Source organism: Chondrus crispus, genomic scaffold (genome assembly GCF_000350225.1).
Source record: "Chondrus crispus Stackhouse genomic scaffold, scaffold_19, whole genome shotgun sequence".
NCBI lineage: Eukaryota > Rhodophyta > Florideophyceae > Gigartinales > Gigartinaceae > Chondrus > Chondrus crispus.
In genome coordinates, this window is record NW_005179080.1 from 520,155 (window position 1) to 545,323 (window position 25,169).

The 25,169-nt window shown below is 55.4% G+C and overlaps 13 protein-coding genes; 6 read left to right on the forward strand and 7 right to left on the reverse strand.

Moving 5' to 3' along the window:
* Positions 1-1,695: 1,695 nt before the first annotated feature.
* On the forward strand, positions 1,696-2,877 carry CHC_T00009081001 (Rab family GTPase). XM_005715163.1 is given in 5 exon segments: positions 1,696-1,744; positions 1,745-1,926; positions 2,074-2,116; positions 2,242-2,619; positions 2,620-2,877. The coding sequence occupies 3 exon segments, from the start codon at positions 1,745-1,747 to the stop codon at positions 2,617-2,619; spliced, it is 603 nt and encodes a 200-aa protein (XP_005715220.1). The 5' UTR covers positions 1,696-1,744; the 3' UTR covers positions 2,620-2,877.
* Positions 2,878-2,879: 2 nt separating this feature from the next.
* On the reverse strand, positions 2,880-4,394 carry CHC_T00009188001 (UDP-sulfoquinovose synthase, chloroplastic, SQD1). Its single transcript, XM_005715164.1, has one exon. The coding sequence runs from the start codon at positions 4,392-4,394 to the stop codon at positions 2,880-2,882; it is 1,515 nt and encodes a 504-aa protein (XP_005715221.1).
* Positions 4,395-4,851: 457 nt separating this feature from the next.
* On the forward strand, positions 4,852-6,216 carry CHC_T00010331001 (splicing factor SF1, predicted). Its single transcript, XM_005715165.1, has one exon. The coding sequence runs from the start codon at positions 4,852-4,854 to the stop codon at positions 6,214-6,216; it is 1,365 nt and encodes a 454-aa protein (XP_005715222.1).
* A 222-nt stretch (positions 6,217-6,438) lies between these two features.
* Positions 6,439-7,578, reverse strand: CHC_T00003453001 (hypothetical protein). The gene has a single exon (XM_005715166.1). It carries the CDS (start codon positions 7,576-7,578, stop codon positions 6,439-6,441), a length of 1,140 nt encoding a protein of 379 aa, XP_005715223.1.
* A 648-nt stretch (positions 7,579-8,226) lies between these two features.
* CHC_T00003454001 (hypothetical protein) lies at positions 8,227-9,479 on the reverse strand. XM_005715167.1 is given in 2 exon segments: positions 8,227-8,537; positions 8,538-9,479. The coding sequence occupies 1 exon segment, from the start codon at positions 9,477-9,479 to the stop codon at positions 8,538-8,540; it is 942 nt and encodes a 313-aa protein (XP_005715224.1). The 3' UTR covers positions 8,227-8,537.
* Positions 9,480-9,483: 4 nt separating this feature from the next.
* Positions 9,484-9,849, forward strand: CHC_T00003455001 (hypothetical protein). Its single transcript, XM_005715168.1, has one exon. The coding sequence runs from the start codon at positions 9,484-9,486 to the stop codon at positions 9,847-9,849; it is 366 nt and encodes a 121-aa protein (XP_005715225.1).
* A 1,766-nt stretch (positions 9,850-11,615) lies between these two features.
* CHC_T00009464001 (Translation initiation factor eIF3, subunit E) lies at positions 11,616-12,968 on the forward strand. The gene has a single exon (XM_005715169.1). It carries the CDS (start codon positions 11,616-11,618, stop codon positions 12,966-12,968), a length of 1,353 nt encoding a protein of 450 aa, XP_005715226.1.
* A 3,408-nt stretch (positions 12,969-16,376) lies between these two features.
* On the reverse strand, positions 16,377-17,594 carry CHC_T00010302001 (proliferating cellular nuclear antigen, PCNA). XM_005715170.1 is given in 4 exon segments: positions 16,377-16,526; positions 16,527-17,255; positions 17,354-17,593; position 17,594. Coding segments are annotated over 2 exon segments (969 nt in total), but the record flags the coding sequence as incomplete, so codon positions are not given.
* A 279-nt stretch (positions 17,595-17,873) lies between these two features.
* CHC_T00003457001 (hypothetical protein) lies at positions 17,874-19,502 on the reverse strand. XM_005715171.1 is given in 5 exon segments: positions 17,874-18,207; positions 18,208-18,823; positions 18,958-19,238; positions 19,425-19,460; positions 19,461-19,502. 3 exon segments carry the CDS (start codon positions 19,458-19,460, stop codon positions 18,208-18,210), a joined length of 933 nt encoding a protein of 310 aa, XP_005715228.1. The 5' UTR covers positions 19,461-19,502; the 3' UTR covers positions 17,874-18,207.
* Positions 19,503-20,017: 515 nt separating this feature from the next.
* CHC_T00003458001 (hypothetical protein) lies at positions 20,018-21,172 on the reverse strand. XM_005715172.1 is given in 2 exon segments: positions 20,018-20,287; positions 20,288-21,172. 1 exon segment carries the CDS (start codon positions 21,170-21,172, stop codon positions 20,288-20,290), a length of 885 nt encoding a protein of 294 aa, XP_005715229.1. The 3' UTR covers positions 20,018-20,287.
* A 1,030-nt stretch (positions 21,173-22,202) lies between these two features.
* On the forward strand, positions 22,203-22,520 carry CHC_T00003459001 (hypothetical protein). Its single transcript, XM_005715173.1, has one exon. The coding sequence runs from the start codon at positions 22,203-22,205 to the stop codon at positions 22,518-22,520; it is 318 nt and encodes a 105-aa protein (XP_005715230.1).
* Positions 22,521-22,561: 41 nt separating this feature from the next.
* CHC_T00008850001 (histone H2A.Z variant) lies at positions 22,562-23,442 on the reverse strand. XM_005715174.1 is given in 2 exon segments: positions 22,562-22,992; positions 22,993-23,442. The coding sequence occupies 1 exon segment, from the start codon at positions 23,440-23,442 to the stop codon at positions 22,993-22,995; it is 450 nt and encodes a 149-aa protein (XP_005715231.1). The 3' UTR covers positions 22,562-22,992.
* Positions 23,443-24,511: 1,069 nt separating this feature from the next.
* The window catches only part of CHC_T00010038001 (RNA recognition motif-containing protein), an 813-nt gene continuing 155 nt past the window's right edge, over positions 24,512-25,169 (forward strand). The window contains exon 1 of the mRNA XM_005715175.1: positions 24,512-25,169. This exon is cut by the window's right edge and continues 155 nt beyond it. Coding sequence (XP_005715232.1) covers positions 24,512-25,169 — 658 coding nt within the window.

The following is a 25,169-nucleotide window of genomic DNA, read 5'->3' on the forward strand; positions in this document are numbered from 1 at the left end:
CCGCGGCGCGCTGCACCTGCCGCGCCACCCGCACGCCGCGCTCGCGTGGGTCACCGTCGCCTCCACGGACGACTGCACGCTCGTCGCCGGCGCCATCACGCTGCGCGTCGTGCTGCAGAACGTCGCCGCACAGCCCGCGCTCGCCGTGACCGTGCGCGCCATGGCCCTCGCGCTCACGGGCTGCGCGGGCATCCCCGTGCGCGCGCGGCATGACGCGTCGCGAGCCGACGACGGCAGCGGCTATGACGCTACGCTGCGCCAGGTGGCCGTGTGTAGGTCCGAACAAACGGAGCTGGTCGCCGTCGACCCCGCCGCGCAGCTCCGCCTCTCCAGGGATGACTTCGCCGTGTGCACAGTGGCCGTCCAGATGCCGCGGGCCGCGTTCGAGATTGACGCGCTGGAGCGCCTCGATTCGGTGACGGTCCCAATTGCTTGTGCTGGAGACGCCGCCCCGCTCGTTGCACACTTCCGCGAAAAGGTCATCTGGGAAAACTATGAACGCTTGCCGGGCGGCTGGTGGGTCCGCGCGTGACGCCGCCACCGCCACCTCGACCGCCCACTCATCCTTGTACTAATATAGAGCGTCGCCCACCGACGGCCGTGGGAGCGAGACGCGTCGGATTTTCCGTTTTGTTCGAGACACGAGCCTCCCCCTCCTCTCACGTAAACTGCGTCCAGTCGCGCACCAAGTCCACCTCGGGCGCACCCTCACTGCCGCTGCTCTCCACACCCTGCGTGCCTCTTCTCCTTCTCCCGACCCGAATGGCAATCTCCTCCCCGCCCATGCGCAGCCCGACGCGCCCGCGGCGGCCGCCCTTGGCCAGCCTGTCGCGCAAGCCGCGCACGCGCTCGCGCAGGCGCTCCTGCAACGCCTCCTCGCGCGCGTCCTCGGCCTCCGCGAGGTCGACGTCGCGCTCGTCCACGTCCTCCTCCGCCGCGCCCACCTCCGCCTCAAATGCCGCCAGCGCGGCCTCCAGCTCGGCCTCCTCCGCGCCCGACGCTTCCGCGGACGCCGCGCCGTCAGCACGCGGCCCGCGCCCGCCCTTGGGTGTCGGCTCCGAAAAGGTCACGCGCCGCCGCTTGGGCGGCTTAGGCGGCGCGGCGCCACCGGCGCCGGTCCCTGATCGCAGGCTGGCTGGCTTCACGCCCTCCGCTTCCGCGCCGGAGAAGGAGGAGGGGGCAGAGTCCGAGTCCGAGTCCGAGCCCGAGTCCGAGCCCGAGTCCGAGCCCGAGTCCGAGCCCGACGCGGCGTAGGCGCTCACGCCGAACAGGTCGGCGGACTTCGGCGGGGCGGCCTTTGGCTTGGAGCGCGTGCCATCGGAGGCCGTGATGGCGCTGACTTGGAAGCCGTCATCGTCTGCCGAGCCATCGTCGTCCGCCATGACGGGCGGGGGTAGGGGGGGGGCGCAGGGTGGGGCCGGGGGGGGGAAGGATCCCAAATGAAGAATTTGGCGGCGAATGTGACGGCGATCGGGGGAGCGGCAAGTGGGCCAGTGAGGATCGGGAACGGAAACGGAAAAAGGAAGAAATTCAACGGACGGCAAAAAAGAAAAAGTCGACTCCGACTCTTGACGCTGCTGTCATTGGAGGCGACTGTGCCACCGGCAACGTTGGAGGCACGCGCCCATCTCCCCGTCGCACCCGCACCCGCCCCCAGCACCCCCCTCACCTCCCCCAGCACCTCCCCCAGCACCTCCCCCAGCACCTCCCCCAGCACGCAGCGCACCGCCGCGCCTCGGTCGACATGGAGTTCGACGAAACCTTCAAGATCCTGCTCGTCGGCGACAGCGGCGTCGGCAAGTCCAGCATCCTGCTCAGGTTTACCGACGACGTCTTCGAGGCTATGCAGCCCACTATCGGCGTCGACTTTAAGGTCAAGGCGATGAAGGTCGACAATCGCAGGGTCAAGATGACCATCTGGGATACGTACGTCTCCCCATCCCCATCCCCATCCCCGCCCCCATCCTCGCCCCCATCTTACATGCGATACACCAGTGGAAACTGATTCTAACTCCCCCCTCTCTCTCTCTCTCTCTATTCGATCGCTACCGCTTCTGCTCGCCGCGTCTGTAGAGCTGGGCAAGAGCGATTTCGAACGCTCACAAGCGCCTACTATGTACGTGACACCGCACGCGAAGATGCCTAAGTCCACCACGCTCGCGGCCACCCCCAGCAACTAACAACGCGTCTCAGACTTGATTTCCACGTCGCGCCCGATATTCCCTTTCCCGACACCCTCAGCGAGGCGCACATGGCGTGATACTGGTTTACGACGTGTCAAAACGGGAGACGTTCGAGGCGCTCAAGGACGTATGGCTGAAGGAGGTCTCGATGTACAGTACAAGGAGCGCGGCCGTGAAGATGGTGGTGGGGAACAAGGTCGACATCGAGGACCGCCAGGTGTCCCGGGAAGAGGGCCTGGCGTTTGCACGCCAGCAGAGCACTCTTTTTGTCGAGTCCAGCGCGAAGACCGCCTCCGGCGTGCAGCAGACCTTTGAGGAACTGTTGCGGAAGATCTTGGAAACTCCACAACTTTGCACCTCGGATAGCGCCGCGGGCAACATTCAACCGTCCGCGAGCGGGCAGGGGTCTTCGTATGCGGAGAGCTGCTCATGCTAGACAGCACGGTTCGGGTAAAATGGCTGGACGACGCGTTGCGCGACTCCTTGTTTTAACTGTGGTACACATACACCGTATAAGTTTTTGGCAAAATTTTATAAATCACCACTCTTTCTTCGTTACCCTTTAGTGCGAGACGCGATTCGAAATGTCGCGGTCAGCAAAGAGGATCACTGCGGGAACATTCATTCAAGGTAAAAGGGTACCAAACACCTTGAGACAGGGATTCTGCATATACTTGAGAGGTGTTTTAATGGCACCTAGGATCCTTTGAGGACGGCACGCAGCTTTTCCATGGTCGCCACGTCTCCCTTACTCAAACTATACAGCATGGCATCCTCCTCCGCTACAGAATACGCGCCGACATCAAAAGAGCTCAAACCAAACTCCTCGCACTCGCGACGACGCGTCTTGTTCCAAAACGAGTTTGGAAGGATCTTCGACTTGTCGCAGCGCTCCTTGTACTTGTCGGCAATGGAGACGACCTCATCCAGCAAGCCGACCTCAAGCGTGGTGGGATTAAGCCCAAGACTTCTAAACTTGCGGTTAGCGACATCCAACTCATTCTCGGCAGACTCGTTGCGCGGGTTAGTGATGTTTTTGACTTCGCATCCCGTCTTCTCGGAGATGAGGTTTGCGAGATCCCTGACGCGGTGCGTCTCTGCGACTTGATTGAAGATCTCGACCTGCGCGCCCGGCTCAGGTGGGTTGGCAATGGCGAGACTGATGCACTTGGCGGTGTCCTGGATGTGAATAAAAGCTCTTGTCTGGCCGCCCGTGCCGTAGACGGTGAGCGGGACGCCCAAGGCGGCCTGCATGAGGAAGCGATTCAAGACGGTGCCATAGTCCGAGTCGTAATCAAAGCGATTGATCAACCTCTCGTCCTTGCGGGTTTGGGCGGTGTTCGTTCCCCACACAATGCCTTGATGCAAGTCGGTGATCCGCAGTGAGTCATTCTTCTGGTAAAACTGGAAGAGAATCTGATCGAGACATTTTGTGGCATGATACACCGAGCCCGGATACGACGGGTGCAGAATGCGAGATTGGCGCCCTCCAGGCAGGACGACGTTGATATAGCCCTCTGGAATCTCACCACCCGAAGTACCGTACCCATACACGCCCATAGTGCCCAAATGAACGACATGAATATCAAGCCCAGACTCGACAATAGCCGCAAGCAAGTTATGCGTGCCACCGACATTATTATCCACCGTATACCTCTTCTGCCTAGACCCCTTCATGGAATAGGGCGCTGCCCTCTGCTCCGCAAAGTGCACGATGGCATCCGGCTTCTCCCTAATGATCAGGTCCAGCAAGCGATCGTATTCATGGGCGACGTCCAAGTAGACAAATCTAACATCCCTGCCTGACACGGATTGCCAGGCGCCGAGGCGCTCCGTCATGCTCTGGATGGGGGTGAGGCTCTCGCACTCGAGCTCCAAGTCGATCTTACGGCGCGACAGGTTGTCCACGACGATGACGTCGTGCCCGAGCTCGCTCAGGTACAGGCTGGTCGGCCAGCCGCAGAAGCCGTCGCCGCCCAGTACCAGCACGCGCTTCGGCGCGGCCGCGGCGGCGGCCGCCGCGAGCCCGTTGTCCACGGCCGCGCGCACGACTTGACGCGCCGCGCGCGACGGCCGCGCGCGCGCGCCGGCGAACGCGCCCCGCGAGGTGAACGACGACGCGCGGGCAGAGCACGAGGTGCGGCTCCCCCCGTAGGAGGTGCGCGGCAGCGCGGCAGGCGCGGCGGGGACGAAGGCCATGACGGGAATCATGGCAGGATCGGCGAGTGGCGAGGAGAAGGAGGAGGAGGGCGGTTGGCAGGCTAGCCTTTGTGCGTAAAGACCGATGTTGATGGCTCTTGAGCCAAAAGATCCCGATGGTTATAAACATCTGATGGCTAAAGATCTCGAGGGGGCGATAGAGGCAGGCGAAGCGGTGATCAGCGCATGATGCGGCGCGCCATCCGGCGGGTGCCAAGTGGCGCAGCCGGAGAGGCGGCGTGCAGCTCTCTTACAGTACTGTAAACACGGCTCTAGGGATCGCACACGTGTCGAACACGTGTCGAACACGTGTCCACACGGCTCGTCTTACTCCTCCCCGTCATTGGACATTGGATAGGCCCGGCCTCGCTCCACCGGCGCACCGTCTCACAGCGTCCCGCCCTCTCTCACATCCGCACCCTCCCACGCCGCAGCCGATCAACCAAACCCCCCACCCCCCACCCCCAAAATGTCCGCGCCGCGCGAGCGCAAGCGCCCGCGGCGCTCGCGCTGGGAGCCTGTGGATGAGCGCGTCAAGGAGCGCCGCGAGCTGCAGGCGCGTCTAGATCGCATCACGAGCACGATCGCCACGAACGCCATCCCGGTCGACGAGCTGTGCCGCTCGCCGTCACCCGAGCCGCGCTATGACGCGCGCGGGAAGCGCGTCAACACCCGCTACGACCGCGCGCTGGACAAGCTGGAGATGGAGCGCTTCAAGCTGTGCGCCCGCCTGGGCCAGCTGGACCCGACCTTCCGCCCGCCGCACGGCATGCGCGCCCTCAAGTTTTCGGACAAGCTGTTCATTCCGAAGGAGAAGGAGGGCACGCTCAACTTCATCGGCCGCATCCTCGGTCCGAGGGGGAACACCCAGAAGCGCCTGGAGAAGGACTACAACTGCAAGGTCGCTATTCGCGGCAAGGGCAGCGTGAAGGACGGCCGCGCGCGCGGGCCGTCGCAGCCGGAGGACAGCGAGCAGCTGCACGTCATCATCACTGCGGAGGGCATGGACGCGAAGGACCGTATCGCCCAATGCAAGATCAAGATCATGGACATCCTGCAGCCGCGCCCGGACGACGCAAACGACCACAAGCAGGCCCAGCTGCGCGAGCTCGCACAGCTCAACGGCACGCTGCGCGACCAAGACCGCGACTTCCGGTCCCCCGCCGCGCGCGGCGCCTTTGATCGCGCCTCCGGCCGAATCGCCTGCGCCATCTGCGGCGAGAGCTCCCACCCCACGCCCGACTGCCCGAAAAAGGGCCCCAAGCCGCCCGATGACGCCAACTTGGACGCGGACTACGTCGCATTTATGGCAGAGCTCAACGGCGTCGACCCAACCTCGCCGAAACCACCGTCCCAGCCGAACTCCGACGCTCCCACCGCACCACACGACCGCCGCCACCCGACACAACGCCCCACCCCTCCGTGGCTTCTGCCAGGCGCCTTTGCTACCCGCCCGGCCCCGCCGCCGCCACCTGCAGACCTCCGCCCGGCCCCGCCGGGTCATCCGCCAATGCCGCATGACCCCTATGCCCCACCGTACGTGCATCATCCCGCTCCGCCACCATATGCCAACCCGCCTCCGTACGGCGCCCCTCCATACCGCCCTGTGCGATCGCCTCCGGCTTATGGACAGGGGCGTGGAGCGCCGCACCAGTACCCACCGCGAATGTACATGGCAAACGACCCGCACGCTGCCCCGCCTGACCAGCGCTATGGTGCAGACAACTACCCTCCGCCACCGCCGCCGCCGGCAATCCACAAGGGCCCGGATTTGCCACCCCCGCCACCACCTCCACCGGCACGCGACTTTCCCCCACCGCCACCGCCAGGATAACCTCCATCTTGGTCGTCTACCTCGTGACTATTTGATTCCTATATTAAAACGCCCGTCCCCTTCGCAGGATGGGCGAGCTGTGTGAGATTCCTGTCACTCAACTACCACTTGCTTGTGCATTTACGATGTTAGATCAAAGTTTTATGTCGTCTCCCTCCGTTCCCTGTCGTATAGTCTGTCCTACCCGAAGCCGGTAGGCCTGACAACACATGCATCCACGCTTCAATGAGGTACCCGTTTCCGCCCGACACTCTTGCCTCGGAGCCCGTTCCAGAAGCTGCGGGCATCCATGCCCTTCTTCCCCGGCGGCTGCACCTGGAGCACCCCAATCTTGCTCCCGTCGTCGCACGTGACGGCGAGGCAATTATTGTCCTCATCGAAAGAGACATCATGCACACCCAGGCACATCCCTCCCTCCTGTCGCAGCACCACGGTCTCAAGCACCTTCAGCCGCACTTCCTGCCGCTCTCCATCCGTGCCCCGGAGCACGAAATCCCCCCACGTCCCCGGCCACCCCGCAAACCCCCGCACCTTGTTGTGAATGATGCATGCGTTTTCAGTGAAGCTCAACCGCGCCTCGTCCTTCGAAAGCTTCGCCGCATGCGTCGCCGCATCGTGGTCCTGCGCAATATGCTGAGCTGTACCATCCCACACGCTCGGCAACACGTCAAGCAAAGCTTCGCAACCGGAGGCGAAAAGCTCTTCGAGTAATTCCGGGCCTTGTTCGTCGCCCTTCAATTCGCGTATGCGTTGCGCGAGCACGGGCCCGGCATCCATTTTGAGGATCGTCAACAATATTGAGACCCCCGTGGTTTGCACCCCGGCTTCGAGAGCACGTGGGACGGGCGCAGCACCACGGAATTCGGGGAGAAGGCTTGGATGGATGTTCAGCGTGCCAAAAGGTGGAATGTCTAGAAAGGCTTTCGGGAGGAAATTGCCGTAGGCGGCCGTGATACAGAGATCTGGCGCCAGACTGCGTAGTTGATCCAAAAAGCCGGGATCCTTCGCACTCGCTGGCGTCATTATCGTTGAGATGGAGAGTTCCTCCGCCAGCGTGTGCACCGGAGAATTTGTCAGTACCCGTTTTCTCCCAACTAGAGCTGGTGGTTGGGTAACAACCCCTATTATTGAAAAGGACGAGTCTGGCTTCAACGCAGCGATGTTTATTGTCTTCAGAGCTCGGGCCGCGACGGGCGGTGTACCAAGGAAAACAACCCGCTTCTTGTCATTTGATGTTGTGCTACAAAGAAATCGAACCCGTTTTTGCACTGACCTCTTGTGAGATCCAGAGAGTGTCCGACCAAAGCCCCGTGTTAGTCGAGTTGTTGTGGACAATCCAAATGCTAGAACACTTGCGGCCATCCTTCGGCGCAGGAGGGGTTGAGATCCCTAATCTCCTGGTTTCCGCGGGAATACTTCAGCCCCAATCCGGGTTGAGGTTTTGGAGTCAGAGAAACAAATCGAGCTCTTAATTAAATAAAGGTTGAGTAAATCGAGCGTTAAAATATGCCGCCACCGTAAATGTCATATTCGCTTCTCCGCATGGCATTTCTTCAACATGCTTCCTGGGTAGGACTGGTCCCCTCAAGAATGCCCATGACAGTGCATGCAGACAGAATTACAAACAAGTCATAAATTCCTATCCGTTTCCCCATCTATACGACATAGTAGGGCGAGCAACTCGAAAATGGGGCAGCTGTGATGCTCTGTTTATTCTGACGAGTTTCGAGTTTCGTGAGATGCAATCTGCAAAGAGTAGGCATGAACGCATATCTGCTCTTGGTGAAAACTCGCAGCGTAACTGGGATAATACTTAGTAACTGATAATCCTGGACTGAAGCTATTAATGGCACGAAAGATCTGGGGGGAGTTGAGATACTCTCAACCCGACAGACGTCTGAGTACGTGTGGTGGGTGCAATCACAAAAGAGACACAAATGAATCCTCCAGGCTTCTACAATAGAACGTATAGATGCGCATTCACTGAAGGAAACCCACAAGTAGTCAGGGCCTGAAGCTTTACTTTTATTCCAATAGAGTCACGATGAGTCTTTAGTGCAGGGGCTAAACCCTAGCACGACAGGGTTTAGCATGATCAAGTCTCTATGCTAATTACGGTAGCATTGGAAGAAAGAAAACTTTCACGCAGAAAAAAACTCTGCTCTCAGAGACGCATATTGATCAAAACCTTTTACGGGGGTCATAAGCTACCCGGACGACAGAATCGGTACGGCATGGCACGATGATGGCAGTATAGATTAGCCTCTTCTATCCCGATTGCATACATATCCCATTTATCTTGAGACAGGCCTGCAATACAACTATTTTGCCGCAGCTTTACGACGACTGCGCCCAACACGTTTCTTTCCTCCTCTTGGCTTCCGTATTCCATTTGCTGTTCCAAGTTTACCACTTTGCACCTCATTGCCTTGTCCCGCCCGAGCGCCGTTAGTGGGCTTCGGCTTGTTAAATTTGTCATTCTTCCCGCTCCACGCTTTCTTCTTCCCAGACGAAATATCTGCGTGTGATTGGAATGTGTTCTTGTCGTCAAGCTGCTCAACATTTAGCAACTCGATAGGGAAGTCATCATCGACATCTCCATCGCCTTCTGTCACACCAGCACCTGCTCGCTGTTTGAGACGCTCTTTGCGCAACCGGCTGAATGCCTGAATCTCTTCTTTCGCCTTCCGCTTCTTTTCCTGCTCCTTTTGCAGTTGCGATGAACGCAACTTCTTCTTGTTCTTGGCAATATCGCGATTGTTTCTTCGCTTTTCTGCTGACTCAATCCTCTCCTTGTGATGTAGAATCTTCGCCTTCACCTTGCCCATCTGCGTATCAGTCTTCACCATCTGTGCAAAGTAATCAGTAGGCCGCCGGAATTTCTTCTTTTGTCCCCGCAGATTGTCCAACCCGATATGCACCGCAGCTGTGGCGAGCTCTGCGAAGCGTTGTTCCCTCTTCAAATCATCAAGAGCAAGACTATCCGGAAGCGTCCCTTCCAACGGCATTGTAACTGTGAGCGACTCCCAGAACCGGGACTCATCCTTTCTCCGGTTTGCAGACGCAAAGATAGCGATATCTGCAAGCTTCTTCTCCAGTGCAGGCTCATCGTTCCGTAATTCGCTTACCACCTGACCAGGCAGTCGGGAAAGGGCCAGCACTTCCATGGTCCCTTCTTCATCGCTTTCATCTGAGTGTTCTCCAACGCCGACAAGTTCCGCAAAGTTGACCTCATCATCCGCGCCATCTCCGCTCTCTTTCATCACTATGTCTTCCTCTTCACCACCCTCTTTGAGTTCCTTATCGACCGCGTTGTCTTCAGCCTCATTCTCGCCCAATCCTTTCAATACATCATCACTTCCGTTGCGCACTTTTTCCTTGCGAGCTGTTTTTCGCGAAGATCTCACAGGTTGGGTCTCACATGACTTTTGTTCATCTTTTCCTTTTTTAGCCGGTGTTCCAGCTCCTTCCTTCTTCGCTGGGGTTGTCCTCACACGCTTTGACTTCTTTGCCATCGCTGTGTGCTTTCAAGAAGCCGCAGAGTACAAGATACAAGCCCACTGCGAAAATGTGTCCGGTCAGAGGGTTGCAAACAAGGACCGTCTGCTTGAGGCTGCAGCGGCGGTGGCGTAAAATTTTTCAGAATCGGCGTCGCAGGTAAATGACCGATTATCATACTCGAGAAAAACGTAAGAAATGTATAATACAAATGTTAATGTTAATATTAAACTATGAATGAGCTTATATGTTACGTGAACAAACCACTCTTGTTCCAGATGCATTCGAAGGCATGAAACGCCTATCAGGTCTAGGCGTGAAGGATCGAAGGTTGGGAAAGTGGGTGAAAGTACATGCGACGAAGTGCGTTCCGGGTTACGATTACCTCGACAGCTCTCCTTTGGCGACCATGTGAAAACAGCCGTCGCGGTCACTATCTACCACGGAGGCTTGATATCAGCTAACACAAGATAAGGCAACAGCGTTCCTGATCAACTATCTGATGGAAAACATGATTTCCGGCCTCGTGGTATCAAGAAATCTCCCAGCAAGAGGAAGACGCATTCATAATTTACAGGTCCATTTAGTTTCGGCAGTCAGATCCTAATGCGCTCGCCATTCTGTTTGCCCGGTGGAGGTGGGCTCATCATGAACTAGTACTGAAGTACCGTTACTGCTAGAAGCCCATCGCGAGCGACAACACATAGATTCGTGACGTTCTCAAGCTTGCACCAGCTGCGCTCTGCCTTGAAGTCGAGAGTAACGACAGCGACTAGATCACTGCGAGACGGAGACTGGCATTGAGAGCATCAGTTTTGCTAGCAGTATCAGGGTTAGGACCACCTCTCCCACCATCCGATCCCATTCGCCACACCTTCGACTGATTAGTTGCATGTCCCTCTCGCTAGTCAAGCGCATCCTTCAACCCTCGTTCACCATCGCCGTCCTTGTCGGTCTTGTCCGGCATCCCACTATAATACTGATAGATGCGTTGACCTCTCCGGGTGAGCTTGACAGAAAAAGCCCTCTTCGCGCTGCCCGGCTTCTCCGGCCCCTTGCACACGATGAGGACCCTCTTCTGAATCTTGAGCATGCGCAAGCAATGCTTGAAATGGCGGTGGCTTCGCAGCAGACCGAGCCGGTCCGTCTCCTGGTAGAGAGCGCCGTGGTCCATGATCAGGTTGTCTTGCCGAAGAAGAACCTGCGCTATCGATCTCGTCGGCATGTTGCACACCCAGTGCGCAGGCTTCAGTCTTGCAGCGGCTTGGCTCGCTATCTCTGGGGCGGCGCGCGCTGCGGTCGTCGCCGCTGAGGCAACCGTCGTAGCCATATGGGTGCGGGTTGTAGGGTATGTCAAATGCGCATGCGCGGGGGTGTTCGACTATTGGGAAGGATTGTTCCTGCCGTACAGTCGGCTTTTCGCAAAAGAGCACTTGGGTTGAGAAGAAGAAGATGCAAGGTGTCCCGTTCGTATGCCCAGGATCACTTCCCCAAGAGTTGCTTGACAAGAGGCGTTAGACAAGAGGCAGCGCGTTTTTGAGCGTGGCGTTGCGCTTGGCTCGTACAGTACTGTAGCAGAGCGAGATGGCTGCGGAAACAAATAGTGTTATGAGAAGGTTGAAAACATTGGCAAAACACGATCTGGATCAAAGCCGAAATGGCAAGACCTACTCACCTACTGTACTGGTCCGGTCACCCTAATTTTCCATAAAAAGAGAGTGTGGCAGAATCGTCTTTTTTGAAAATATTCTAGACGGGCGCCGACGGGCATCGTCTCGGTAGGAAGAAAGCCGTCGTCTTCATTGTTCTTCGTCCCATCGTCTCAATTCACACTCCATAGGCGCCTGCGCAAACTAAAGAAACCTCCACCGTATCAGCCTCTGCGACAAAAAGGCAACACCATGGAGTTCGACCTTACCCGAAAGATGTCCGAATTTCTGGATCGCCACCAGGTGATTCCATTGCTCGACTTCCTCATCCAGCATCCAGATGTCGAAGGAAGCTACAACAAAGAGGACGTCGTGAAAGCAAAGATTGACCTGCTCTCCAACACGGGAATGGTTGACTACGCCATGGAAACCCACGTTGAGTTGTACGGAACCCCCGCACCGGTCGAGCTCGAGAACCGCAGGGATCAGGTCATCCTGGTTCTTCACGCACTCGAGGACGATGCTAGCCCACTCCTTGCCATCATCCAGGATGACCAACTCATGCAGGAGCTCTCGGAGACCAACTCGTTCACCATGGAGCATCTCACCACTCAGCATGACGTGCCGCCAGAGGTTTTGGACGCCATCTACGAGCTCGGCAAGTTTCGATTCGACTGCGGAAGCTACGAGGATACTGCGGCCCTCATGTGGGCATATCGCACTCTCGCTAATGGCAATAATCCGGAACGCGAGTTTTTCGCGCTTTGGGGCAAGTTTGCGGCTGATATTTGCACGGAGAAATGGGATGCCGCGCTTGAGGATATGAACATGCTCAAAGAAGCTATCGATTCCAGCGGACGCTCTGTCCTACTTAACCCACTTCAACAGCTGCAGCAGCGCACCTGGCTCATCCATTGGAGCCTTTTCGTGTTCTTCAATCACCCAGACGGCAGAAATGGTATCACCGACTTCCTACTCAGCGATAAGTACCTTAATACTATTCAAACTAATTGCCCGCATATTCTTCGCTATCTTACCACTGCCGTCATCACGAACAAGCGACGGAGAAATGTTATGAAGGACCTTGTCAAGGTCATTCAGCAAGAGTCGTACGCGTATTCCGATCCCATCACCGAGTTTGTGCAATGTCTGTACGTCAATTTTGATTTCGAGGGAGCGCAGGATATGCTCCAAAAGTGCGAAGACACCCTCAAGCGGGACTACTTTCTGTATAAAATGCTCGATGACTTTTTGGAGGATGCTCGTCGGACCATCTTTGAGACATACTGCCGAATCCATCAGGTCATTGATATTGGTATGCTCGCTAGCAAGCTCAACATGGTTCAGTACGATGCTGAGAAGTGGGTTGTCAACCTGATCCGACATGCTCGCCTGGATGCGAAGATCGATAGTCAGGCAAATCAAGTCATTATGGGCGTTACCGTACCGAGCGTATACGAACAGGTCGTGGACAGCACAAAGAACCTTCTCATCAGAGGAAGCGTCCTTGCCCAGAATTGCGATCGCCCACAAGGCTATTCTGGTGGGTATCGTGGCGATGATGACAGAAGGAATCGGAGAGGGAGGCGGGATAGAACAAACTAGGGGGCTAGGGGTTGTATTTTGAAGTAAAGAAAGGACGTATCTGCACGGTTCAGCTATGGCGGTGACAGTACGCGAGCAAAGCGAGGGTACCGGTTTGTCCCGGCTCGAATGGCTCAAATGCAAGACACATTAGTCGCTGGTGTTCTTTGCGAAAAGGTTCTTCTGTGCCAAGTTGAGAGCGGCGATACGTACGGGCGTGGTGTGCGACTTTCTCGTGAAGTGTTGTCAATATGTTGCAGCTTTGCCTTTGAATAGCCTTGACTACTATAAGAACACGTGTGATGTGTGTGTAAATGAAAGTGAGGAACTCCAGCGTATACTCAAGCGCGGCAAAGCGAGAGGGGTGTGATTCTGGCTAGCATAAGCAATGTCAAAACGGATGTGATTGCCGGGATAAAGATTTGCTCAAAAATCTTTATAATGATGGGGATCACCGTTGAGACTATGTAATGTTCCTAGAAGGTGGAGGAGGAGGCGCAGCAACTCTAGCTCCCCGTTGATGCTTTAAAGCTTTGCTTTCAAAAGCAGTGAAGGAGCATTTGACATCACGACGAACTGTTTCAAATATTGGCTATTCCTGGAACCCCCCTGCAGGTGATGAAATAGTTGTACGGGTTTGTTGTGGGAGTCTGTGTGATGAGGCAGAAAGTTTGAAGAGAGAATATATTTACAACACATTGCTGTTCGGCTCTCTCAAGGTCACACTGCACCACGGAATATGCATCATCACGGCGAAAACCGAAACGTTCAGATTCACACCACAAAAGTAATTATAAAACTCACAAAATGAAGGGCTGTGGGTGTGAGTGATTGTGGACACTCCGATGTATGTGTAGTAGTACAGTGAGAGTAGAGGAGGTTATTTATCGTACAGCGATAAATGTTGGTGAACGTTTTTTTCTGTCGGTGTCCCCCGACAACCAGGGAGAACCCGGTGTCCCCCTCCCGTCGGCCCTCCAAGCCTTGGAGGGTCCTCCTTCCAGGAGGAAGAAGTAAAATTACTTCTTCCTCCCAGTCAGAAGTAATTTTAGGGTTTACGCACAAGGATTTCTGTAACGGATATGACTAAAATTTCACAATAGAAATTACAGCTACTGTAGGTGGGTTGGTCATGAGCAAAAAAGAGCAATTGACGCCACCAAAATGCACCTGATCGCCCCCCTAAACGCAAAATTATCTCAAGGATAAATGAGCAGCTGCATACTGTAGGAGTATTAGCGTCGCTAGCAATCACCCGCCAAAATCCCCCAAAATCATATGTTGCAGAAATGGGCAGGCGAAGAGCGTCTTGTAGGCGACAGAACAGGTAATGTTACCATCGAAGGTACCCTTCAGGGTATTGCCTTTCTCGGAATTAACTAATTAAATTTTGACAGCGCTGTACCGTAATCCGGAGGATACAGGGACCGTTTGGTCTACAGCGATGCACCTGACATGTCACAGGACTCGTGTCACGGGAGTCTTCTGGCACGGCGCATCACCAGGATCAAGTCGTTACAGCACGACGTCATGCAATCGACCCAGTGCTCAGGGCTCAGGTGTAGTCCAAAGCAAATGGACTTGCATCTCAGTTCTCTAGACCACAGCAACACACCCATCCGACTTCCGGTATCCGACATCCTACTTTTGCATGATCACACTCCGTTTGGCACCGAGGGCCCTCTTCAGCACGATCTCATTTATCCTTGCACATGTACTCATCACACAATTTGCAAGTCAGCCATCATAACTCCGCATACCTGTCACCCTTCCTTTGAGGGGTTATCCTTTGAGCATGGAGAGCTTATAAATCCACCACCCGAGGACATCGACTTGATACACATATTTTCTCATCATTCGCAAGTCATATATGCACTATCCTCTCGACCTGCATCGCATAACTCCCTGCTTTTCCGTTACGGCACAACTTTATAGCCTGGGGGCGAAAATCCGAGCACTTGTTTTTCGAAGCACGTCCATTCTTCTGGAAGACTATGACCACACGGTTTCAAAGCACCACCCGTTCGGCTCACTCGCCTTGGTATCGTGCGTGTCTGATACTACCCCCCAATAATCTATAATCTATAATCTATCCCTTCGTTCTCCTTTTTCCGCATTCGTTTCCTTCTCCATCCTACAGGTTTACCCTTCTTGCACTGCCCCAAACCGCCTCACTCTCGTGCGGGCTGGTTGTGCCGTCGTCCCGTCGAAACGACCGGATTCATGCTTTTTCCGCCTTAGCTCTGTGCTGCTTAAATAGCGCTACGACTTCACACAGGCGAAGGCCTTTCTGTTCGCTAATCCTCAGAACCGAATACTTCCCATTCTTCAACCTCATCGCTTTTGTGAAAATCTGCACATCGAGCCATCGCCCTCTTGGAGTTTCCAGTCCGTCTTTCGTTCATTCCTTGGTTGGTCTGATCTGCTCTGATACCGCATCCTCGTGATTCTTCCTTTTCTTAGCATGTTTTCCTCAACAGTTGCATTTTTCTATGGCGTTTTTATGCTTTGTGTCCTCCCGGTTCAATCCGCTGTCATTTCTACATCAATGCAACACTGGACTTCGCACTCCAATAATCGGCCTACGGGACGTCTTCCTGCCCGTCGCGAAAGACTGCATGGCAAACTGAGGCTTCTGTTTTCGAACCGGTTACTGGTCTCCAAGGATGTCGAAGCTCACGACGTTAATGTGAACACTCGACGCGTCGAAATCGTTTTGCATGCGTCTCCAGAGCCGATTCGTATCGCAGACTCTTTCTTAAATAAGAAGCTACTACCGTCTCCAGTGGCATTACCGGATGAAATCTTCGAAGTGTATCGCACGCCAGAACCCGTTTCCGTCCGCGATGACATATTCATTGCTGGATACAAAGGTGGCAGTTGATGACCCTCCGAGTAGAAACTTCCTCCCTTTCTGGCGCTGAATTGACTGGGGCTTGGCTTATAACGAGAGCCCATGAAGATGGAATGCCCAAGTCCGAGACTCCCCTGGATTTGCACAAACGGGTATACAAATAAGGACTTGGCCGACTTGACGAATGGCAAGCTCAAACAGAACCTCTGATTTGTATTTTATGTACTATTTAAGTGTTAGATTCGCCTTTGTATTGCGAATGATGGGCAGGATTTTGAACATACTTGTTTCTGCAGATGTATGGAGATACGGAAAGGAAAGCAAATATCTCAATCAGGGACTCTTTCTTGCGAACGCGAACAGTATCGGTTTTAACAAGATAAACATAATCTGATCTTGGCTCACGCCTTACGACGCTTCTCAACGGCGAGCGAGTGCGTCTGCGAGAAGCTGCGTAGAGGCAGTGAAGGAGAGTCAAAACATCAGTTCGTGACGGATGACCTTCGGGAGGCTAATCTACTTGCTAGAGTATTGCAAGGTCGTAGCTGCGGCGATGTCAAAAAACAACAGGCGTGAGGTATGTTTTGTTCTCTTTTAACGACGTAACATTTATACATGAAAGATGCGCACGGCACCAACGAAAAGCCCTGGGCTTGAGCAGCCTTCAAGGAAAGGCATCGGGATAACAACTCTATGACTGTGAGTGAAACAAAGGAAGAAAGTGTCTATTCTTCCTCATCGGCATCGATTGCTTCGTCAGACTTTGCTTCTCCATCTTCGTCGTCGTCGTCTTGATCAATCTTAGGAGCCAGGAAGTATCGGACAAACCCAGCTTCTTCTGGGAGAGCAAACTCAATGGCGAGGGGATGGCCATCTTGAATACAGAGCGTGACAGAGTCGGAAATCGGGACAGCCTTTGTAAACATGTTGAGATATCTTCCCGGGAAAGTCATCTTAACGGGCTCCTTGACATTGATGGTGATAGCACTCTTATCATCAGCGGAATCACTCTGCTGAATATTAAGCGAGCCCTGGCCGATATCGCCTTCCACTGAAAAGCAAGCCGATGTCTTAGATACCTCGATTGAAATGGTGTCTCCAATGATAGAGAGATCCGAAAAGATGCGGCGATACTCCTGTGACGGTAAGTTAATGATGGCCTGGTAGTCACCATCGTCCGGGACACTCATGTGTTCCGAGTCGATGTCCATGAGCTTGAGCTCGAAATGTGCGACGCGGTCGGCGCTCTTGTTTTCGAAGATGAACTCGGCGCAGTCGGCGCCCTCGTCGTCGGCGACGATTTTGACCGAGTCGTCGTTGCCGGCGCACTTGAGGATCTTGCTGAAGGAGGTGAGGTTGATGCCCATGGAGAGCGGCTTGTCGCATCTGTACAAGTCGAAGGCCTGCGAGCGCAGGGTCATGGTGGCGAGGCAGACGTGGGCTTCGTCCATCGCCTGTGGGGGTAGGCGCGAAGGGGCAGATGTTAGACAGGGTCAGGTGAGGCGTTGGAGACGGGTGGCAAGGCGAGTACGGTGCGGCGGTGCGGGCTTACCTGAAGGCTGATGCCATCGTTGGAGCAGTCAAAGTTAGTCTGAGCGATGAGATCCTTGACAGAGTCGAGGAGCTTTTTGAGGGTTGCGCTTTGCGGGAGACGTGCTTCGAACATTGTGGAGAGGCTGCTGGTGAAGAAGGAAGAAGAAGGAAGGAATTGGAGGGTTGTGGGAGGAGCAGTTGGATTCACGGAGACGGAAGATATCGGGGTCGGGGAGGAGGTAGGGAACGGGAGGGCAGGTGGTCAGTGGGAGTGGTCAAGTAGGGCATGGAGATGACTGGGAGTGCATGGTGGGACGTTCCCGCGGTTTCTGTTTGTTTTGGTGCATTTTGGCGCGAAAGTGTCGGACTGCTTGCGACGTGTCCACGTGTACTCTCCCTATGGACTTTGATTTGGAGGACAGACTGTCTTGTGGAATATGACTGCAGGGCTGCATGGGAGGCTTCGCTCGCACGAGGGACCCGAGTAACTTGTGCACCCGCCAAAAGTGCTCATCTCTTGTACTCACAGGCAATTCATTCTCCTCCTCATAGACCTTTATAGAAACACCCTTGCTCCTACTTAAACTGACAACTTTGAGCGGTGCTACACTCAGAAACGTACAAAACTTGTATACTAGCACACCATCTAGGCCAATACTGAGCATCTAGGTTCCCCATACTATAACAGTATACGTGCCCATACTACGGGGCCTACCTCAACACTCGCAGAGTCGACGCTGTACTCTCGCCCCTCATTCTCACAGATTGCAACTCAACGGAAACAGGACCCACCCCGCATCGAGCGCCATTCAAGTCGCAACACGTTCGTTCCTCCATTTAAAACCTTTCTATCTGCGGCCCTGGTCTAATCTCTCACGCACTCGTCCCTGGCGGAACGAGGGAGCCCGTCTCCGCCACCTCCCTATTAATAGCCTCGAGAGCCTCCTTCAAAACCGGCGGAAACGCAAGCACATTTTCAGGCTTAGCCGCAATCCACCGTGCGTGCAGAATCTCAAACATATTCGCATACAGCTCATTAAAAATCACCATCGCTCTCATGTTTGAAATGCCATACAACTGCCCATCCAGCATCCGTTCCTCCAGAATCCGCTTCGCCTCCATCGTCAGGTTGATGCCCACGCACGCCCATGGATACCGCTTCGTCTCCGTCGACGGCTCCGAGATCATGCGCCGCGCAACCGATGTTCGCGTGCGTGCAAAGTAAAGCAGCTGGTCAAGGCCTAGCATTCCCCCACCTCGGAAGTCGCTCGCGGGGTCTGACTGCTGGAATCCTATTCGGCCCCACTCCTTTGAGTAACGCCCGCCTTCCCGCTTCGTCCCGGGTCGCAACAGCTCCCAGAGTTCCTCCAGCTTACTTTCGTGCTCCGCGTTGTCTTTGTCAAAGCTTTTCGACGAATGCGCTTGCACCGAGACAATGAACTTGTTCACGACTTTGATGTTTCCCAAGCACCTTTTCAGGTTTTCAGTTCTGCGCAATTTCCGAGGGACGTATGTAATCGGGTTTTGGGGTTAGCACAGCGTCATGGCTCGCTGTATACGCACAGGCAGGGTATCATGTAGTGTTCCCCGCAAAAACGCATGGAGAACGCCTTTTATACTTACACGACCGGCGTGTCGGATATTTTCTTAGTTCCGCAGATTTGGTCGGCGGTGTCATTAATGTCCATGGCCGGGTCCTGCGCGCGATCAACGAAGAGCTGGTGCAGCTTCTTTGAAGTTGCCCACTCCTTCCACAGCGCAATTGTCATGGCAGCAGAATGCACAACGGCCTGACCGTTGGCCGAGCCTCCCTCGCCGCATATTCTTGCAACTTGGGTCTGGCCGCTCACTATGCGACGTACGCGCTTGACCATTCTGTAGATAAAGAGCTGGATTGCTTGAAACTACGGCGGGGTGCGGCGCACCATTCGGATCGCGAGAGACAGTTTGGAGTGAAATTTTGTCAGAATACGGTGCAGGAGATCGCGACGCAAGCGGTCGTGTTTCAAATCGCATCATCATGGTCGTGCGCTGTGAAGCGACAGTTGGGCACGCGAGGGGATGAGAAGGAAGCCGCTCACGTAACATACCAATCTCGGGAGCCAGCCCTTAACCGTCTTGACCATGGGTGGCACTCTACAAGAGCGCCTGAAGCTCGTGAAGATTCGCTGGACCAGGCGTTGGCTCCTGGGCTCGGGTGCCGTTTCAAAACCCTTTTATTTGGGAAGGGGGTCCGTCCTATTCGAGCACTTCGACGCCCAGCAATGCTCTTAGACAGCGTGTGCTGGATCCTAAAATTCTGCCTCCAAATCAAGCCACACAGCACACACTCCCGCCTATTGGGCCTTGCATGTGTGGTTCTAGACATCATGTTCTTAGATGCGCCGGGCACATTCAGTATGAGCGTCGTGCTTGGTCTAGGGCAAGAGTAACATGGCGGCTGGCCTGTAGGCACTTTTCTGTTTGAGGAGTGATGCTATGTACGCGTGGCAAATACAGAAGCGACTTGAGTATGGAAGATAAGAAGGCAACGGCCGCCATTGAGAACAGTAGATGGAGGGCTCTGACACTCAGGATACGTGTATCGAGCTTTGGTTTATCGCCGCGATGAAGGGGAACTTCTTTGTGGCTTTCTGAAGGTCACTGAAGGCGACTATGGGGCCGCCGCACTACACTTTGCTAGTGTCAAAAGTCAGCCAAGTATATTTATGTACAAGTTGCAAATGTTGCAGAGGGACAAATTCCGTGCCGAAGAAAAATAACGTCGCATGATTACGTCATTAATCTTCAGACCAGAGCGCAAGTCACTCTCTGTGACTGAGCATGGGGTAATGAACGTCAGAAAACGCCCAGTGGCACCACCAGCATAGGCGTTCGTTTGCTCCTGTCCCAATATAAACAATTTCACTTTCCAACTTGTTTCCAAATGACATTGCCAATCTGAATTATGCTGTCATGAGAAAAACCCAACAGGCTCAACTTCTTCACCTGATTCCATTCTCGCAATATCATCTTGCAAAAAACTATCGGTCGTCTTGAGGATATCGCCGCCCACCCGTACAGCATCTTTCAACATACTCTTGAGCGTATCCATATCCACACCCCCTGTACCGCCCGACACAGCGCCACAGGCGCGGCCAGCCAAGTTGACGCCCATAGTGATGGCGGCCTTCGCACAAGCCTCTTCCTCAGACGTCGAATCGGCGATATAAATGCCGCGACCGCCAACCGCCGACAAAGTCACGGCGACAGGCGCATCCTCCGATCTGCTGAGCCTCTCAAACACCTCCTCGTTGACCTCGATCTCGTCATCATCATCGGCCTCGCCCGGGATGATGACCACTCTCGGCAGCGTAACAACCCTAAGCGCGGCACGCACAGCCAGTGACAATGCCCCGTACAAATTGCCTCCCGAATCCAGGACCAAGGCGTCGACATGCAGAACCCAGCACTTCCTGCCCGGAATGAGCGCGAGCCCTCTGCGGAGCTCGCGCGTCGCGGACGAGGCGTACAGGCGCGTGAGCAGCTGGCTGAGCTCCGCGTTCAGATCGGCGCCGCCGCGGCCGACAAAGTCCGGCGAGGCTAGGCTGCTGCATTCGACCGCAAACGACATGAGGCCCTCATCTGGGGCATTGACGTGCGGCTCGACGACCTCCGCCTTGACGCCGACGAGGATGTCTGTGACGCCGCCGATGCGGACTCGCGCGGACCCGGAGGCTGTCGGTAGCAGGCTGGTTTCCAGCGTCACCGGTCGCAAATCAAGCAGCCCCCGACCATCGGCTCGGATTCCCTGCGCGGCACCGGCCTCGATGTACGTCTTCTCGGCCCCTGACAGCATCGTCGTCTACACACGCGCGCACTTGTTCTCACAAGTGTGGAGAGAGTCTGACGATCTTGGCTCCATGACGTGACAACGGAAGGGAGAAAGCGCTGCAGGGCTCTATCGTGAAACCAAACAGTATGACAAGAGCGAGGAAGCGTGGAGCGTGAAATTGAGATACTTTTTTGGGGGGGCGGCAACATTGGTGCTCAAGGCACGGGGAGGAAGGAAATTAGATTCGCGCCTCACATGTGCGCCGAAGCCTCTTTCCCTTCAACGCCACGGCAGTTGCGAGAATGCAACCAACATCGCTGATGACCACCTGGAGCGTCCTCGTTCGGGTTTTGCTCTCGGCATGTCGAGTCCTCCCACCCCTAAGACCACCGCAAGGACATTGGAACCTGTGAAGGGTTTACCGTTTGAGAAATTCCTGTCGACGCTCTGCTGGGCCGCCGACGCCCACCCGACACCCGGTGACACCCAGTCTCCAGACGTGCTCATGTGCACGGCGTGCCGGAAGCACGCCTCGCATTCTACCGAAGAGGTCGCGGGCTCGGCCGATCGTCTTGATGGCGTCGCTGTCTTCCGCGTCGCCCGGGAGCATCGCTTGGCCTTCTCGCCGCGAGCGGCACACCAGAAGAAGGCTTGGAGCTTTCCGGCTGCCATTTCAGTTTTTGATGGAACGTTACGTTTGGCATTGCAGATGGATGAGAATGGGCCGTTCCGCTGTCTGCTTCTGGATACGAACAAGGTTTTAGCACAGCCGGAACTGAACAAGTCTTCAAATGTATTTCAGCTGCAATTGATGTTCCCTTTTGTTTCGGTTGTGTTCGAGCTTGAAGGGCAAAACAAGAATCCGCCGTCGGGTGCGGATGCACGGAATAGTGGAGTCGCGGAGATGCGACTCACGGCCACCAAGGACGCTATCTCAGACCTGCTGGAAGGGCATTCAAGCAGCTACAATGATGCAACAAGTAGCGTTCGGGAGAACAAACCGGCTGCGTTTAAGTCGTTGTATGACACGCAGCTTGATAAGGTAAGGGCTGAGATGGACTGGGAAGGAGTCAACACGCGAGAAAAATTTTCTCAGTTTGAGCATCGGTGTACCACGATGACGATGCCGCTGGTGTTCCCGTATCGTGCGCCACGTGCACCAGCCGAGGGCCTAAGCGTTGACCAAAGCAATCATGTTCTCTTTGTCGACGCCTTTCTGCAACATGAAGCGACACGGCTGGAAGGTATTAAGCAGGCTCAGGCGTGGGTTGAAATGGCTACAAAGTCGAGAGAAATGGGAGAAGATAAGATGCTATCCAAGGAAGATATTGAAGCTCGTCGCAAAAGTGTCGAGACTTTGCTACCGCACTGAAAGGGTGACGACAAAAAAAACAGAACTGGTCAACGAGAGGATGATGGAGGTTGATCGGGCTTTACTATCTGTCTCTTGTGCGTTTGACCGGAAGCAAGGCTTGGTTTCACGGGCAACATGACGTCGGGCAACGATAGTGGGTCGGAAAGTCATGACCGTGGCCAAGGCGGGATGTTGCCGCATGGTACTCTGGCACAAGTAGAATGTAGCCCTCGTGATGTGATGGACATGGGCGTGCAAGGCAGATAGCGTGCAAGGCAGATAGCGGGAGGCAGAGGACATGTAACCGAACACTTATCAGGCTGTGAGGTTGAGAACTCAAAGGAAGACGCAGGATCTGAGCGGACAATGTGATCGGAGGGTGCTTTGAGCGATCAAGAAATGTGAAATATGGCAGGGAATGGATGGTGTCCCTGTTGACAGTGGGAAAGTAGACATGAGAGAAGGAGAGGAGCGAGGTCGGAGGAGCATCTTATTCCAGCTGGGAGCTTTTGGCGCCGGGCTTTTTGTAGGTCAAGCTCTTGTGAATGTAGGGGATAACACCACCGCCTGCGATGGTGGCTTGCACGAGGCAATCGAGCTCCTCATCTCCGCGGATGGCGAGCTGTAGATGCCTCGGGGTGACGCGCTTCACTTTAAGGTCTTTGCAGGCGTTGCCCGCCAGCTCGAGGACTTCTGCGGTGAGGTATTCTAGGATGGCGGCCGAGTAGACTGCGGCCGTGGCGCCCACGCGCTCTTGGCGGCTGACGCGGTTCTTGAGATGGCGGTGAATACGGCCAACGGGAAACTGCAGACCCGCGCGCGAGGAGCGGGAAATAATTTTCTTGGGATCGGAAGATTTCGGCTTATCTGAGGTGGAAGGGGTGTCCTTGTCCTTGTTGGCGGCCTCCTTCTTCGACTCTGCGGATTTTTTGGGCGCCATGGTTTGAGGGAAGCGTAGTGGGGAGGTTGTGTGCGTAGGGGGGGGAAGGGAAAGGATTGAGTGTAGAAGGCAGAGCGGCGAAATGTGGCGGAAGGGGCGGGGGAGATGGGTCGCGGTAAGCGGAAGGGGAGGGGGGCGGAGTGGGGGTGACGGAGAAGGGCGTTGAGGTGATAGGACGAAGGGATTTGGGCGCGGGTGCAAGAGGGCGGGCAACGGTGTGAGATTCAAAACTGTAGGTCAGGGGCCCGGTCAGGCCAGGTATGCGACAGTCCGAGGTGCCTTTGATCCGCTGCCGTGTCCGGCCCACTCCTTGTCCCGCCTGACACGTGTCGAGCCGCCCCGATATTTTGCGCGTTACCATTGGGCCACATCTGCCCCTGCCGTATCCCGTTCGGGTCGCAAAAAGTACTCTAGATATACAAATTAAATTAAAAAATTAAAAATCCATCTTGCACACTATTTCCTTAACGCACTGGTTTTCGGCAATACATAACATCTTGCAAAACACCGGGAGAGCAGCTTTGAGTACGCAGAAAGATTAAGAACGTATCGCAGATGGAGTACATAGTTGCTGTTTAAGCTGGCGTTTTTGGTTTTGAAGTTATTACATGCGGTTTTAAGGTGGTTTTAAAAGGCTTCTTTTCCAGACATATCTAAAAACGACCAGGGAACAACGTGCAATCCTCACAAAGTTCTTTCTGTCCCTTAGTCACAAGTCAAGTACAGTGGTGGGGTTGGGGTACCTTTTTCTTTCTTGTTGAGGAAGCGCAAGTCAAGAATAAAATGGCCCGAATAGTGTCCGCATATGAAGGCAACGGTCCAATAGACAGTCTAGAGAGAACGTAACACAACTTGATTGTACTATTAGCTTTCCACACGTGTTCCCGTGTAATACGTTTTCACGTTTCGTTTTTTGCCACGTGGCCACGATATTGTCGCCCTGTTATATCTTTCACTCTCTGTAGTCCTCGCCACGCATCCCCCCCCGCCCGCGTTCGTTCACCCGCATTGATCCGACCCGTTCTCCTTCACCCATTCCCCCACCCCCGCCACCTCCACCTCCGCCGCAATGGGTCGCCCCCCCGGCACCACCGTCTTCGTCGGCAACATCTCCTATGACACCACCGAAGACCAGCTCAAGGAGGTCTTCTCCGAAGTCGGCAACGTCGTCTCCTTCCGCCTCATGTACGACCACGACACCGGCCGCGCCAAGGGCTTCGGCTTCTGCGAGTACGAAGACAAAGAGACCGCCATGTCTGCCCGCCGCAACCTAAACGGCACGCAGCTCAACGGCCGCCCGCTGCGCGTCGACCTAACCGACTCGGACAAGCAAGCCGCCGCCGCAAACGGCCTCTCCCTCGCCCCGGACCCCCACGCCAAATCCCCCGCCCCGCCGTCCAAGGCCCCCGCGAACCCAGCCATCCCGGCCCCGCTCGCCTCCGCCAACCCGTCCATGGCCGCCATGACCCCCGCCGAGATCCACGCCGCCATGCTCCACCTCAAGAAGGCCGTCCTGCAGAACCGCGCCGACCTGCGCGACCTGCTGCTCGCCAACCCGCGCCTGGCCCACGCCATCCTGCACGGTCAGATCATGCTGGGCATGGTCCCTCCCCCGATGCTGCCGCCGCAGCCGCCGCAGCCGCCGCGTCCGCACGCCCCGAACGTCGCGCTGCCGCCGCCCGCGCGTGCCCCGCCGCCCGCGCGCGCCACGTCGATTGCATGGGAGC